Raw genomic sequence first — 16,121 nt, 5'->3', positions numbered from 1 at the left:
CTATGGTTCTGACCAGTTTACAAATAGACTAAGAACGCATCCCGAAAATTCAAAACCTCTGCTGACAAACGCTGAGTGTGAGGACTAACAGAAGGGGTCAGTAATAGAGACAGCCCAACAGGAATGCTTCTGTTATCTGGTTATGTCTGCCTAGGAAAACCAAAGCAGGACCTGGGAAACACTTGATGAAACACAACAACAAAAATTTTCCCTGTAATCCTAGTTACTCAGGAGGCTGAGATCTGAGGATGGCAGTTCAAAAGCAGCCCGGGATGAAAAGTCCCCATGAGAATCTTACCTCCAATTAGCCACCACAAAACTGCAAGGGGAGCTGTGGCTCAAAGTGGTAGAGTGCTAGCCTTGAGCAAAAGGACTCAGAGACAGCACCCAGGCACCCTGAGTTCAAGCCCCACGACTGACAAAAAGTACAATTCCCAATCTCCTACAGATCCGTCAGCAACACAGCTTACACTTTAAAAGATCTTAGGAGTTTAACAATAACTGTGTGGCCAGACACCAGTGGCTCACTCCTGTAATCTTAGCTACTCAAGATGGCCTGGAGAGGATCACAGTTCAAATCCAGCCTGGGTAGGAATGTCCGTAACAATCTTGTCTCCAATGAACCACCAGAAACTTGGAAGTGGAGCTATGGCTCAAAGTGGTAGAGGGCTAGCCTTAAGCAAAAGAGCTTAAGGACAGCACCCAGGCCCTGAATTCAAGTTGCACACCACCAACAACAAAAAAGGAATCCAGGCTTAAAGCAGAAATTATACTCACTTCCTATCCTTAGGAAGACTGTGCACATACCTAAGGCTACAGCGGGCTCAGGAGCACTTGAAGATAGAGTTTCAGAACAGCTAGTTCCAAGGTAGATGTGGAAAATAAGCACACAGGTGATAAATTCCCCAGACAATGAAAGCAGCTTAAGTAATACAGAGTACTGAGAGTCAAGGGTGAAAATCTTAAGTGGCTCTCACAGCTTCTGTTTGAGATGAACGCATCATGGCCCTGACACTGCGTTTGCTTATCTCTCCAGAGTTTGGAATTGTGCTCCAATCTGTGACTTCCATGTTCTTCTATGTCAGGAAATGCCCCGGATTTGCAATTTGTCAGCTTTTTTACCATGAAGAAGCAAGTGAAGGACAACTTCTGCGCTCTTTTACACTAACCTGAAAGTCCTCAGTATGGCCTGCTTCATAGAACATTGGTTTGGGAGTGATAAAGGATCAGCCAATGTGAGATTTCAGATAGGCAAAATCTAGTAGCAGCCAGACACCGGTGGCTCACGCCTGTAATCCTAGCTACTCAGGAGGCTGAGATCTGAGGATCTCAGTTCAAAGCCAGTCTGGGCGGGAAAGTCTTTGAGACTCTTATCTCCAATAAACCACTCCAAAACTGGAAGTGGCTCAGTGGCTCAAGTGGTAGAGTGCTTGCCTTGAGCTGAAGAGCTGAAGGACAGCATTCAGGCACAGAGTTCAAGCCCCATGACCAACAAAAAACAAACAAAAAAACTAATAGCTTTGCTGCGGCAGACAGAGTACATGAGTCAGTAATCCTGAGTCGAATGATGCTTATTAATTAGGTTGATTGCTTATGATTCACCTAGCTACTCAGGAGATAGGGAATAGGAGGTTTATGGTTGGAGGCCAGCCTGGGAAAAAAATTCATGATATTTATCTTTCCCAACAGTTGGGCATAGAGACATACTTGTCATTCTAGCTACCTAAGAGGTAAGATCTGCAAGAATTGTTTTCCAGGTCCAGGTCCAAAAAAAATAAGTTCAAAAGATTCTATCTCTACAGAAAAAGCTAAGCATATTGGAATACACCTGTCATCCCAGCCAAAGTGTGACACATAAACAGAACCAAGGTCCAGGTTAGGCAAAAAAGCGAGAAGCTATTTAAAAAATAATGCAAGCACAGAGAGCTTCAGGCTTTCTGAGCATCTGTGATGCCCCAAGTTCAAACCCCAGAAGTGCCAAGGGGAGGGGAATAAAAAGAAAGTGGGAATTATGGAAAGTTAAAGTCATGAACGTGTGTTAAGGGGGACAGAATTCAACCAGAAAAAAAAAACATTAAACTCCATTCGTTAATTCTGGATGGAATAAAAAGAAAGACAAGCTACAACTTGAAATAGACAAATAGAAGAGGAGGAAACAAAATGACCTAACTCGTAGGATCCAAAGAGATGAAACCTGCCAGAAACAATGTTAGAAACCATGTGGCTTTTCACAAGAAGATTGGGACTTGCTTTGGTCAGTCTTTGAGTTGGATGTGAATGTGCACATGCTATCATTTCCTTAGTATCCATTCTTCGTTCTAGAATTTGGGGAGATCAGACCTGCCTGGAAGTGTTTGATGAACCCAGTTTTGATGTAACTCAGATGAGATTTTTTTTTAAATCAAGAATGAGGAGCCAGCTCACTGAGAACCACTAGCAAACTTCTTGATTTGACCTACAAGGCACTGCTGATAATATTTTTCTTTGTTAGTTTTGGTGCTAGTACTGGGGCTTGAATTCAGAGCTTCATTGATTTTGTCTGGCTTTTTAACTCAGCGCTAGCCCTCTATCACTTGAGCTATAGGTCCTCTTCTGACTGGATCTCTCTCTCTCTCTCTCTCTCTCTCTCTCTCTCTCTCTCTCTCTCTCTCTCTCTCTCTCTCTCTCTGTGTGTCTTTTTCTCTCTCTGTCTCTCTCTGTTTCTCTCCCTTCCCCTCTTTCTCTTTCACCTTCCTTTTTTCCTTCCTTTCTCTTTCTTTCTTTTCTTTTCTTTTCTTTCTTTCTTTCTTTCTTTCTTTCTTTCTTTCTTTCTTTCTTTCTTTCTTTCTTTCTTTCTTTCTTTCTCTTGCTTGCTTGCTTTGTCTTTCTTTTCCTCCCTCCCTTCCTTTGGTCTTTCTTTCTCTGTCTTTCTTTCCCTCCCTCCCTCCTTTCCTCCCTCCCTCCTGTCCTTCCTTCCATCTTTCTCTTCCTCCCTCCCTTCTTTTCTTCCTTCTCTCCCTCCTTCCCTCCCTTACTCCTTCCTTCCTTCCTTCCTTCCTTCCTTCCTTCCTTCCTTCCTTCCTTCTTTCCTTCCTTCCTTCCATGGTTAATTGGAGACAATAGTTTAGCCTGGCTCAGAATCGTGATCCTCAGATCTCAGTTTACTGGGCAGCTAGGATTATATCCATGAGTCACCAGCCTCTGACTTCAAGTCAGATTATGGGATGTTTTCCCAACCAAACATGATACTCCTATCTAGTTATAAATGTACCCAGGAATCTATGAAATGTGGAGAACAAAGTGGGGTAAAAGTGATAGCTGTGTTAAACCACCTTCTAATTGTAGCCTCATTCAAGTTTGTGTTCTTAGTCATTCACACCAAGCCAACTGTTTCCTGTTTTATTTGTCTGTGTGTTTTGAATGCTGGCGATCAAACCGAATGGCCCATAGATACTACTATTCCTCCTGAAAAGCAAGAGTCAGGTCCTCCACTGCCTGGGCCAGCAAAGCCTCACTCCAGCCTGCAAACCTGAATGCATTGCCGAATTTCTATGCAGAAAAAAAAGTCATTGGGTTTTTATTCTAAACTTTCACTGCTAGGAGAGAAAACGGACCTTGGGTAATTTTATTTCCATCCTTCTATGAGAATAGAATTTGTAAATTATCCTGTAGAGTTAAAAAAAAGGGTGGTGAACTACATAAAATCATCATTGAAGGCAACTTAAATAAATCAATTCTAACTCAATAAAACGTTGAGCGATGAAAGGATTTGTTCTTGCAACAATTCATCATATTTAAGCATCTGGGATTTTTGTTTTGTTTTTAGATCAAGTCATCAACATGCTAATTAAAATGACTTTTTTTTGCGAGTGTCAAAACTGTCCCCTGCATGTTCAGATTTGTAATAGCATAAGGCTAAAAGAAAAATCAATTGTCTATCAATGAGATCATGGATTGGGAATGATCTCAAGAACTCCACAGTGAAGAAAAAGGCTTTGCCATCTACGTGGGGGGGGGGGGGAATGTGTGGTGAAATCTAGACAGCATCAGTATACAGATACAAATAATCCACAGCCTTATGGATTATAAATCCATGGCCAACCTACACAGCTGTCAATAGATTGAACACTAAGGATGCTGAGGCCAAGGCAATGCTTCATGGGAATCATGGGAAGGCTTGTTAAACACATCCTAACAGAGCCTTGTGCCTGAACTCCAGGTGAATCCCAGGAGTTTGCATTAGCCAAGTCATGCCAGCCCAGGCCAGATCATGGCTACTCAAGCCATCTTTCCACAGTGCTCTCCCTGTCCTGTGTCAAGCTGCCTCGTAGGCTATCTGTTCAGGATCTAGTCATTTCAAGTAAGCCTGGCAAGCTAGAGACAACATGTCCCTTTCAAGAAAGAGGACTTATTTGTTTCCTGGGCAGGATGATCATTATGAAGGCTGGGCAGTAGTTCAGTTGAAGAACACTTTGCCTACCATAGATGAGAGCCTGGTTTTGATACCTAGCACTATTTTTTTTAATCTAATAAAATATCATCATCATGATAATAAAGATGAAGTCATTTGCAGGGGATCCCCTTTTGAGTGTAGTTTATGTAAGCTCAGGGTTGCTAACTGTGACACCCCGTATGTGCTGGTCACAGCACTGTGTTCTGCCCTTAAGCCCTGGAGAATTGCACACATCCACTATTATTTAATGGCTACTGAGTTATCCACAGTGAACTGAATGGTATTTGGAACATTTACATGAAGCTTGGCTCTTTCGTGACAAGAGGCACTGATTTTTTTTTTTTTTTTTCAGATTTCAGGTACTGATTTTTTTTTCATATCATTTAGATAGGAACCGTCAGGTACCAGATGCACTTTCTATATCATCCTAGCAACACACAAGGAAATACAAACCCAGTATGCCCTGCCCTTGTCTCCTGCCGATTGCCTTAGGAAATCCTCAGCCGAGCTCCTGCAATCTCCAACTTTCTAATTATGTCGGAACAAGTAATGAGGACATCCATCACCTTTTACCCACCGGCGACATCTAGTTCAATCCTGACCCACATTTTTCCTCCGTTCTTCAGCATCCTAGGGAAGTTTGGTAAAGGTGTCCACAGGTGGTGTCACTTGCCAAGTGGAGCTAACGCGACTCTCTCATACTTGTAGAGAGGGGAATGTCAGAAAATGGTAAGAATGCGAGTGAACACATCCAGCTTACCATCCAGATGATTAGGGGGGAAAAATCCGCAATGGATCAGTTTTTAAAACTGTTCTTTGTGTCACGGACAGAGGAGCTTACTTACCCCGGAGGCTGGTTCTCTTGCTTTGAAAGAATGAGAAGGACGCAGCGATAGCTGGACCTCAGTCACTCAGAGCCTGCTCTGGGGTCTGATGTGTGGCTTATAAATAAATAAATAAAACAATGGCAAGAGCTCAAAGCAACACAGGAAGCTCCTTGGAAAGACAGCATCTATTCATGCTCTTCTGAAGCTAGGAGGGAGAGGCATTAACGGGGGAATAAATGAGTCTCCTTCGTTCTGCTCCTACTCAGCCATTTTGTCTACCGAAGCTGGGACTCAGATGATCTTAAATTTCTCAAGCTTTGTTTTTCTCAGTGCTGACGAATCCCACAGAGATTAACAAATTGCCACATTGCCAGGACAGCCATCTTCATTTAGGGTCTATTGTTCTTCAGGTGATGCAACATTTGCTCTAGTTCTCTCCTGGGGCAATGGTGGCCAGTGATAAGATGAGGGAAGAAGGATCTTGTTGGCTCATCTCCCATGGCACAGCTGGCTCATGCCTGTAATCCTAGCTACTTAGGAGATTGAGATCTGAGGATCACGGTTCAAAGCCAGCCCAGGCAGGGAAATGCCTATGCACCTCTTATCTCCAACTAACCACCAAAGAACAAAAAAGCCAGAAGTGGAGCTGTGGATTAAGTGTTAGAGTGTTAGCCTTAACCAAAAGAGAGCTCAGGGCATAGTGCCCAGGCTTTGACTTCAAGCCCCAGCATTGGCACCAAAAAAGAAAAAGGAAGAAGGAGGAGATGGAGGAAGAGTAAGAGGAGGAGGAGGAGGGGGAAGGGAAAGGGAAGGGGAGAGGGAGAGGAAGAAAAGAAGGAGAAGGAGAAGGAGAAGAAGGAGGAGGAAGAGGAGGAGAGGGGAGGAAGATGAAGGAAGAAGAAGAGGGAAAGAAAGAAAGAAGGAAAGGCAGGAAGGAAGGCAAGAAGGCAGGCAGGCAGGAAGGCAGGCAAGAAGGAAGGAAGGCAGGAAGAAGGTAGGAAGGAAGGAAGGAAGGAAGGAAGGAAGGAAGGAAGGAAGGAAGGAAGAAAGGAAGGAAGGAAGGAAGGAAGGAAGGAAGGAACCTAAATTCACTCTAAGTGAGGGACTCAGAGAGGTGAGGGGCTGCTGTCAGACAGACATGCTACTTTAGCCACCACCAGAATCCAGCAGCCTCTGAGCACAAATCTCATCTCTCCAGTCAGCTCTGCACAGATTCTGAAATAACCACCCCTTCCGTAATCCCCCACCACCCAATCTACGCGGTTGCTACATCAAGGAGGCACCACGGGTCCATTCAGCACTTGTTGCCTGTGCTTCCTAGAACTAGCCAACCAGCAGCATGGTGAGTGGACCGGAGGACCAAGGAAGAATTCCACCTTTGACTGGGTGAGGTTGATCTAGATGTCTATTTTGCATCCCAACTGGATGAGACTGATTTGCATGGTGATCTCCCTAGGATTCTTCATTTCCCCACGTCAGCAAGTACATTGTGTTATTTTTCTCTCTCTCACACACACAAGTGTTTGTCCATCCTACCAAGGCACGCCAGGTCCATGGACGGGGCCTAGACACCCCACAGCAGAACTGAGATTTTCCCTGGCAAATGGCCTCTCTCCTCCATGTTGTCCACGGAGCAGCCCTGGCGTCGCTCTGACTCTTCACATTTCTGCTGGACTAGCGTAAACAAAGATCTTGCTCATTCCAATAAATGACTTAATGAAGAAGAGTTGTTGAGATGTCAATAAATATTCAAAAGGGAGGCTTTTCTGGAGATAATTTGAAATTCAAATGCTCTGGCTGTGATAAATGAGAGCTGATGGGAGAAGAATTATTAGTCATCCATCCGAAGGTGCTTATTAGTACGTAGCATGGAGAGAAAAGAAGGGACGAGAGGGAAGTCCTTGAGAGGCTCACCCAGCCCGTGGGCAGGAGGCATCTGGCTTGTGGACTTCTAACCCAGACGTTCAAAACCAACTGGGAATACTCACGGCTAAGACCAGGCCCCAAAGAAGTGAGACCAAATAGGCTATGTTGGTAGGATGAAGACTCTAGGACCCCCCTTAGCTGAAAGCCCCTCCAATCTCTCTGTACTTTTCATGAAGGATTTTCCTTGACCAAATACTAACTTGGGAACCAGTCAGGGAAAACATGGAATGTCTTTCCAATTCCAATTCCAATTGTCCCATTTCTATTTGATTGATTGATTGGATTGATTGATTGATTGTGTGTGTGTGTGTGTGTGTAGGGACTGGGGCTGACTCTGCTCTTTCTTTGCTTTTTAACCCAAAGCTGGTGTTCTACCACTGAGTCACAGATCCACTTCTGGCTTTTGGCTGGTTACCTGGAGATCAGAGTCTCTCAGATTTGCTTGCTTGAGCTGATTTTGAATCTCTATGCTCAGATCTCAGCCTCTTTTGATTTTTAGTAGATTTTTATTATTGTTAAGTAGTTGCACAGAGTACAACTCTGCATGATGTATGTACAAATGAGTGTGTGTATAAACTGCTGTGTACATTCAACAAAGCAGTTTGTGAATACAAGCCATCTTGATCCATGTCATCATTCTTATCATTCCCCTGCGGGCTTCTTCATAGCCAGGATGACAGGGTTGTGTCGCTGGTGTCTGGCTTGATTTTTTTTTTGAAAAGAGGACCTGGGGATTGAACCCAGGGACTTGCATGTGCTCTACCACAGAGCAACATTCCAGCCCCTCTACTGATAGCCTTGATACATTTCCAAAAGGAGGAAAGAGAAAGAGCCTGTGGGGCATAACTAGTACTTAATCCATTTCCAGCACTTCAGTGGTCTCTTATGACAGAATGGGGGGTAACCATTCAACACTGGAGGTAATTGACAACTCTAAGAGGCTAATTAAGCTATCTAAAAATACTAAATACTGGTTGGATTATAAAGCCAGGTCTTTTGGGGAGTACTGTATGTTCTTAAATGTAATTCCAGTAATATCTTTTTAAAGCTGAAAAAGAAAAGAAGTTGTAAAGAGCTGGACATAGTGGAGATCCTGAAATCCTAGCTCTTGGGAGGAAGATTTTGAGTTCCAGGCTAGCTTGAACAACATAGTGAGACTTTGGAGGGAGATGGAGGGAAGGTGGGAGGGAGTTATGTTTATGTATGCCTTTTCTTCTTTTCTAGGACATTCACAAGTAAGTTCTACCAATGAATGGGTCCCTTTCGTTTCTAAGGATCTTATTGCAAACCAGAATTTGCAATGTGTAAATTAGGCCACTTATTTCTAAACACATCCATTTGAAGATACAAAGTTATTATTCTACTTAGTGTAGTGTGCAATGAAAAGGAATGAAGAATAAATTACCATATTAACTACCAATACCACTTATGGGTGATTAAGGGTTGTTCCATCTAGAGTATTCCCATGAGTGGATAGAAATGATGGTCCTATCACCCTCACCCCTTCAAGGTGAGGTGTCAACTCTAAAAACTTTGTCTCCAAGTTTTCTTAATACACCCTTGACTGTGTTAAGGCAAAATAAGGTCTGTAGATCCAACTACCCTGTTGAGAACACTCACACCCGGTCTTCTCTTTGTTGTTCTTATTGTTCAGCTTCTATGGCCTATAATGAAGATTCTTCATTCCATTCCCAAACAGCATCATTCACATTTCTGTTTTATCATAGCAAAGACAGACTAAATGATTTCATTTTTTTAAACCAGTCTTGGGGCTTGAACTCAGAGCCTGGGCACTGTCCCTGAGCTTCTTTCACTCAAGGCTAGCACTCTACTACTTGAGCCATAGCGCCACTTCTGGCTTTTTTCTGCTTATGTGGTGCTGAGGAATCAAAAGCAGGGCTTCATGCATGCGAGACAAGCACTCTACCACTAAGCCACCTTCCTAGCCCAAAGATTTCATTTCTAAACCTTCAGTTGATTGAATGTCTCTATTTCGTGACAACAGAGACAGCCTAAAAAAATACTTTTCTAGATTTTCCATTGATTTGTGTAAGCTTTCTGCAACTTGATTTTTTGTTGTTGGTGGTGGTCATAGGGGCTCAACTCTGGGCCTGGGCACTGTCCCTCAGCTCTTCAGCTCAAGGCTAGTGCACTACCGCTTGAGCCACAGTGCCACTTCTGGCTTTTTTCTGCTTATGTGGTGCTGAGGAATCGAACCCAGGGCCTCATGCATACTAGTTAAGCACTCTACCACTGAGCCAACTTCCCAGCCTTGCAACTTGATTTTTCTTTTAAATGTTCATCCTGCTGCCCCTGATTCACCCATGTTTAATGGAGAACTCAAACTTCCTTGTCTAAGGGACGGTGCCCAGGCCCTGAGTCACAGTACCAGCATAAAATATGTATAGATATACAGATAAATAAATAAATAAATAAATGTCTTTTCAGTATAAAGTTGTAAGAGTTCTTAAATGCTTTGGATAAAAATGTCTTCACATAAATAGCTTGCAATGTTTTTCCCTTTACTGTAGGTTATCTTGTTTAAGAAGTCCAATTGGTCTTAACTTATTCATTCATTCGCTTGTTTATCCATTCCTAGATATTACTATTCACTTTGTTGCTGGAGAGGAAACAGGGAACTAGCCATTAAAAACTTAAGAATGAAAGCTAGGCACCAGTGGCTCATGCCCAGAATCCTAGCAGGTCAGGAGGCTGAGAGCTGAGGATTGTAGTTCAAAGACAATCCGGGCAGGAAAGTCCATGAGACTCATCTCCAATTGATCACAGATAAAAGCCAGAAGTGGTGCTGTGGCTCAAGTAGTATAGTGCTAGCCTTGAGCAAAAGAAGCTCAGGGACAGTGCCCAGGTACCAAGTTCAAGCCTCAGAACCAGCAAACAAAACAAAACAACAACACAAGAATGCAAAAAAAAAAACCCCACAAGAATGAGAGATAATATCTTCTCCAGAGGTAATGAGTAGACATATAGATATGCTCCTTAAAATAGTCTTTGAAAGATAAGCACAAATTGGACTTTTGTGTGTCTTCTTGACTTTTGAAGTTTAGCCTAAATTACAATTTTTTTTTAATAGAAGTCATGGTTCGACTAGCCTGTAGTAGTTTGGAGATCATTTGTTTTACTTTCAACCCCATACAAATAGGCACGAGCAGCAATAATAATTAGATTAAAAATAACCACACACTGTCAACAACTGATCCTAAGGAAGAGCAACAACAAACAACAAAAGTCAGCCGCCACAGTTCAGTCAGTTAGCTCCTTTTTTAATAAATTTGAATTCATTCATCAACAAGTTTCATATTGTATCTATCACTCAATTTTGCTGTTTTTTTCATGTCAAATAATACCAAAAAAATACACCAATGTGCTTAAGCAAAACCGAGTTGAAATTTATCTTTACAATGAAATGAAATCAACATGGGTATAGGTCATGACAGCAATTGCCTATTCCTACTAGAATAATCCTGTACTTACCTTGAAACACTGACTTGTGAAATACAGAAGGAAAAAAAAATGAGTCACAAATGACATGTTCGTGGGGCTGTGTCCCTGGGAGAGGCCTGATAGTGTGAGCCGCTCTCTGGGTGGCTGCTGATGACCCAGGTGATGAGAATTTAGTATTTCAGGAAAACATGGCACCTTTCAATGCAGTAGAAGAGGTAATCAACCCGAGGCACACTAGTTAGTGTCCTGGGAAAACTTAGTCCACCTGGGCAGGTTGGTTTTGTTTTGCCCCAAGATTCAATGTTACTCTTACAGCTGGCTCACTGAATAAAAGCCACCATTGATCCCAAGAGTTAACAAAATGTTTCACCAGTTGGTTCAGAAATGGCCAGAAACATGGATGTTTCTCAGGTGCAGGGGTTAACATAGGAATGATGAAAGGGTTTAAGGACTTTCAAAGCCAGGAGATTTGAAGTTGGCCATATTTCTTTCTAGAACATTCCATGGTGAGACAAAAAACTTTGGGTCCTGCCCAACATGAACACCTACAAAGTTGTAAATGTGCCTTGTTCCCTTAAAACCAATCCCAAACTTTGTTTGGCATCACCCTCTGAGAGGATCGGTCTCCTTGGTGACAACATCATTTCACCTTGGGACAGGAGGGAACTTTTTCATGGGAGCACCTGTAGACTTCCCAGTCCCCGTGCTGGCCTTAAAAAATAATAATAAAACAACAAACAACAATACACACACGCTACTGTAGATGGACACGCCACTGAAAACCTAATGTGAAACATTTTCTCATGACAATACTTTCTTAGTTCACTTAGATTCAGGGGGGAAAATATGAATGTCTTATGGTATAGACAGCGAATCCTCTATAAACAGTCAGTCTTGAATGTTATTTATTTTCAAGATGACTCCAGCTTGATGAGTCTTTCTCTGTAGAGATTTATAGGCAGGAGGGATCTTGAACCATTTCAGGGGTTTCTGAATAGGGGGGTCATCACAAACTGTGATTCACAAGACTGTTCTGTACATTTTGAGATTCCCCCCAAGCACCCCCTCCCATCCACCATGAAGCATGCTGGGAAAGACAAGACTACTGAGAAAATGAGCGGTTTATTACTTTTGAGTTGTTGAGAAAGAAATCTCATTAGATCCCCAATTAAACATTTCTCTCCTTACTCAAGAAAGTGTGGGTTATGGGTGACAGTCACCTCGTATGAATGTCAGAGGTCTGGGTTCAAAATACCACAGCACAGCTTGCTCACTGGCTTAAGATATCACCACTGTGAAATGCCAAGAGGCTATTTGGAACAGAGAGGAGAATCAGATTCTATTCTCCTCCATTAACCCAGCTGGAGTTCACTTCTCACTACTTCTCACAACTTTTAAAAATGGAGAAGCTAGAAAATAACTTTATTAGAAGAAAATGGATTTTTTTTCTTCTGAAATGGAAAAAAAAGCAAATACATACCCAAGGATCTTACAAAGTTGTGTTTGGTTTGGTTTTTTTTTTTTTTTTTTTTTTTACAGAATATATGTCGTGTATTTGTGTGTGTATGTGCATGTAAGTTACAAACACTATTTATAGTTTAGCTATTATGTTATAACGTCATCGCAGTGTCTACAAAGTTGTGGATCCCAATCTTGGTGCCAAATGCATATAAAAAGCTCAAAAGCTATTATGACTATACCATGCAAATTTATATCCAAAAAACCCTTGGGAAGTAGACTGCTTAACTTTGAGCCCCATGGGGGAGAGGGGGAGGGTCTCTGCCTTTGATATTTGGGATTCCTCAACTATGCATCAAGATGGTTTGAATCACTTCCATTCTTGCACAAAGTATTAATGTCACAGTTCTGAAGTGTATAAATCATATACTGCTTTGTCCACATTCATTTGCAGTATTGGAGTCCATGTCTCGGTGGAGCTCATACCGTGATTTACTGGATACCGGAAGGAAAAAATAAACAACCACATACCTGAAGTATTGAAAGGGATAAGGTCTTCATAAATGTCTTTTGTGTTTAACATTTGAACAAAGATAAGGCCACTTACAAGGTTTTTTCCCAATCGGTTGAAACTGTTACATGCCAGAGGGGAAAAGAAATAGCCAAGAACCAAGAACTCATCTCTGAATCAAAATAAACCCAGAGAACATCAGTTGGTAGAAGACGTTAATGAAGGGTAAGAATGAAAAAGAGGGAAACAAACATAGACAAATTGGTGATTGCCTCTTGCAGAAGATTTTTTTTGGGGGGAAGAGGGGGGCAGGGACTTTGATTTATCAGCTGGTGGATTCTGAATTGTCACAGACCACCACTAATGTAACCTGGTTATGGCCACGAAAGAAAAATCTAGTAGTCAGCTCATGAACATTATTACCACCATGCCCATCCTTGGGGAGTATAGTGCCTTTGTTTATGTAAAGAAAGCTGGTGCTAGCCCCTTTTGAGTGCCAGACCGGACTCTGGTCTTTTGTTTTTAGACAGAACAAAAAGGGTAAAACAAATGTGGCACTTTTTTTGGGGGGGGGTGGAGGGAGTGAGGGAAAGCGTTCATTTAGCGATACTTTCCTGCACATTTTGCTTTTTTTTTTTTTTTTTTTAAATTTCATCTCCCAAAGGCTTCACTTCACTGTGACACTGTTTGCACAACTGTAGTCATTTTCAGTTTTATGGATGCCTGTGATAGAAATATTGTTTACAAAAAATATATCATCTTTTTTTTTCTTTAGAAAGATCTCATCTAAATAGTAAGTTAAGGTTGCATCTATGAAACCAGTGCACCTTGTCTTGTTTCTAACGAGCTTTAAAAAGTCCAAATAACATGAGGCTGTGAAGCAGAAGGAAGCCAAAGTGACTTGTGTTTGTGTTCCGGTCGCCTTCCTTTGCCTCAGTAGGGTCTTGGGGTGTCTGGGTGATGTGTGGTGTGTGTCGGATCATGTTCCTGCAGAATTCTAGTCGATCTAGGAGTTAACTCAGCTGTGCTTATGGAGATGTTAGGTACAGAAAGAAAAGGCATGAGGATGTTGCTTAGTCTCTGAAAGCGAACATTTAGAAGTGCTGTAGATTCCGGCTTAGTTTCTAGATAACAGAAAGCGGTTACATCACATAACCCAAAGAAATATGACATTTGCATGCTGCCATGAGAGCAAGCATAAGAAAACAGAAATCTCGGTAAATATACATGTGTAGGCATATTATGTAAATATATATATATATTTTCATCTTAACATACAATGTTGTAAGAATGAGAACATAACTGCAAGGGGTAGGGGGGCTGGGGATTCATCCTCTTGATGGTTTTACCTTAGGATAACAAAGAACCTGAGACATAGGCAGGCCTAGAGCGCTTTTCCAGTGATTGAACGTTCCCACAGGACAGTTAAGCTGGGTCCACTCCATTGAACAAAATCCCCGCCCCCTGGACATACCAATACTGAAAAGTACTTACAGTGGGGTGCCATTCACTCCTCATGGAGTTTCACACACCAATGTGGGCTCTATCTATGCTTAAAACCACAGGTACGTGTGTGCTAAACCATTATGGAAAGAGTCTAATCCAGTACCAGTAAAAGCCAACCAGCCTTTTGGTCAGCAAAAAAGAGGAGGGTATGAAGTTGGCGTGACTCTTTTGAAACTAGCAAAGACCACTGTATGAATTTCGGAACATCAAACCGAGAAGTTTCGTTCTAGTATTATTTTGTTTTCAAAACTAAAACGTCTAACTTAGGATTAAGAAAAGACACACTTCTGGGATGGGATGGTTGTTTCACGCCCTCATTCTCAAGGTAGAAATATTTAGATACTTGTCCCTTTCAATTAGAAAAAAAAAAGAAAAAGAGAAAAACTATGACTTTCTTTAATACGCAATCCCGTGTTAAATTGTCCTTAGCTGCAAAATGTTTTATATGTATGTGTATTTGTTTCACATACACACGAGTCTCCAGACCCGCGTGTATAAACATATACACATACATTCTCATATACACGTGTATTTTATATATATGCTGAGAAAGTTCACATATATATACAATTGCGTATGTATATATGTGTGTGTGTCTGCGTATGTGTGTGTGTGTGTGTGTGTGTGTGTACAGGTATAAAAACTTGACAGGCAGGGGGTAATATTTCACTCAGTGTTAAATGAAGTCTTTGAAAAATCAAGTACAGTCACTCAGTTAACGTAGTACAGCCAGTAAACTAAGTTGAAGAGAGAAAACGTGAATGGAAACACGATCCGGGACCATCTGTCAATGGCATTCACATCGGTGAGATCAGGGATTTTGATTTTGAGCTGCGAAGACCTTCTCCGTAAGTGTGTCTTCTTGTGCTGGGCGCTCCTGTCTCCCAGGTACCTCCCATGCCCTTCCCTGGGCATGCTCTGTTTCCTGTACTGGATTCCTGAGTTGTCAAAGGATATTGCTGAATTCCTGGTGTCACCCACTCCGCCAGCGACCTCATTCACTTCGTTGTGAACCTCCAGTGATGTTAACAGGATATTCCCATGGGCGTCCACCTAATAGGGATGGGGTGGTGGTGGAAGAAAAGGTACTCTGGTGAGACAATGCGCATGTCCAGAGATCTCATTTCCATATGCAAATCCGAGACAGAAGGAGGGCCCGTCATAAGGAAATCTATCCAACCCAGTATCTCATTTTATTGAAAGGAGAAAGAAAAAAAAGTCTTGGGAAGATTTAGCTGCAGCTTTAGAGATATTATTTCCTTGGTTTAAAGAGTCTCTCAAGGAAAGGGGAACTGGTAGGAAAACTGAAATTCCACATGACAAGACACAAGGCCTTACTGAAGAGAAAATTAAAGCTCCGACACTACTGACGATGCTAAGTTCTAGCTATTTCTCATTACGACAGCCTTCCATTATTTCAGTAATCCGAAATAGTACTGGAAAGTCAACATCACTAGCCTAGCTTGGCTCACGTCCTATGAGCATTGTATAGGTTTAACATCATCCTTAGAGAAAGAAGATGGATATGATACCCAAAGTATTTTGAGAGAGCAATCATAGTTCCATTGCTTTTATTAGAGCATGTTAGTATAGTCACAGTATGATTTCTTTTCGTTAATCTCTTCCTGTGCTTCAGCTGTAAATTAAACTTCTGTGTGTGTGTGTGTGTGTGTGTGTGTGTGTGTGTGTGTGTGTGTGTGTGTGTGTGTGTGTGTGTGTGTATTTGGAAAGCACATTAAGACTAGCCTTCAGTACTAATCATGGTTTCCGGGTGTACTAGGGACCTTCTACAATAAGATGTGATTATTCTATACTGTCAGGGACAACACCTTAGTTGGCTTGTCTCTTTTCTGGTGCTGAAACACTTATCAAATCACGATGGAGAAGACAATGAATGGTTCTGTGATCAGAGGATATTGCTGATGATTTTAATAGACTAAAGACCCCTCGACCCCCACTCCCCAACTGCGCACACACTCAAGTAGTGTCTCCTCTTCCA

At 42.0% G+C, this 16,121-nt stretch overlaps 1 protein-coding gene across 3 annotated transcripts in view; it reads right to left on the bottom strand.

Moving 5' to 3' along the window:
* Positions 1 to 10,452: 10,452 nt before the first annotated feature.
* Positions 10,453 to 16,121, bottom strand: part of Gabrb3 (gamma-aminobutyric acid type A receptor subunit beta3) — a 220,717-nt gene continuing 215,048 nt past the window's right edge. For all 3 annotated transcript variants that reach the window (XM_070043069.1, XM_070043071.1, XM_070043070.1), the window contains exon 9: positions 10,453 to 15,175. In XM_070043069.1, coding sequence (XP_069899170.1) covers positions 14,834 to 15,175 — 342 coding nt within the window. In that variant the 3' untranslated portion in view covers positions 10,453 to 14,833. The remainder of the gene's footprint in view (positions 15,176 to 16,121) is intronic.

The sequence above is a fragment of the Dipodomys merriami genome, unplaced genomic scaffold, assembly GCF_024711535.1.
Source record: "Dipodomys merriami isolate MVZ:Mamm:240054 unplaced genomic scaffold, mDipMer1.0.p SCAF_33, whole genome shotgun sequence".
Classification (NCBI taxonomy): Eukaryota; Metazoa; Chordata; class Mammalia; order Rodentia; family Heteromyidae; genus Dipodomys; species Dipodomys merriami.
Note: the sequence above shows the minus strand (reverse complement) of the source record. Positions and strands in the feature narration are given on the sequence as shown.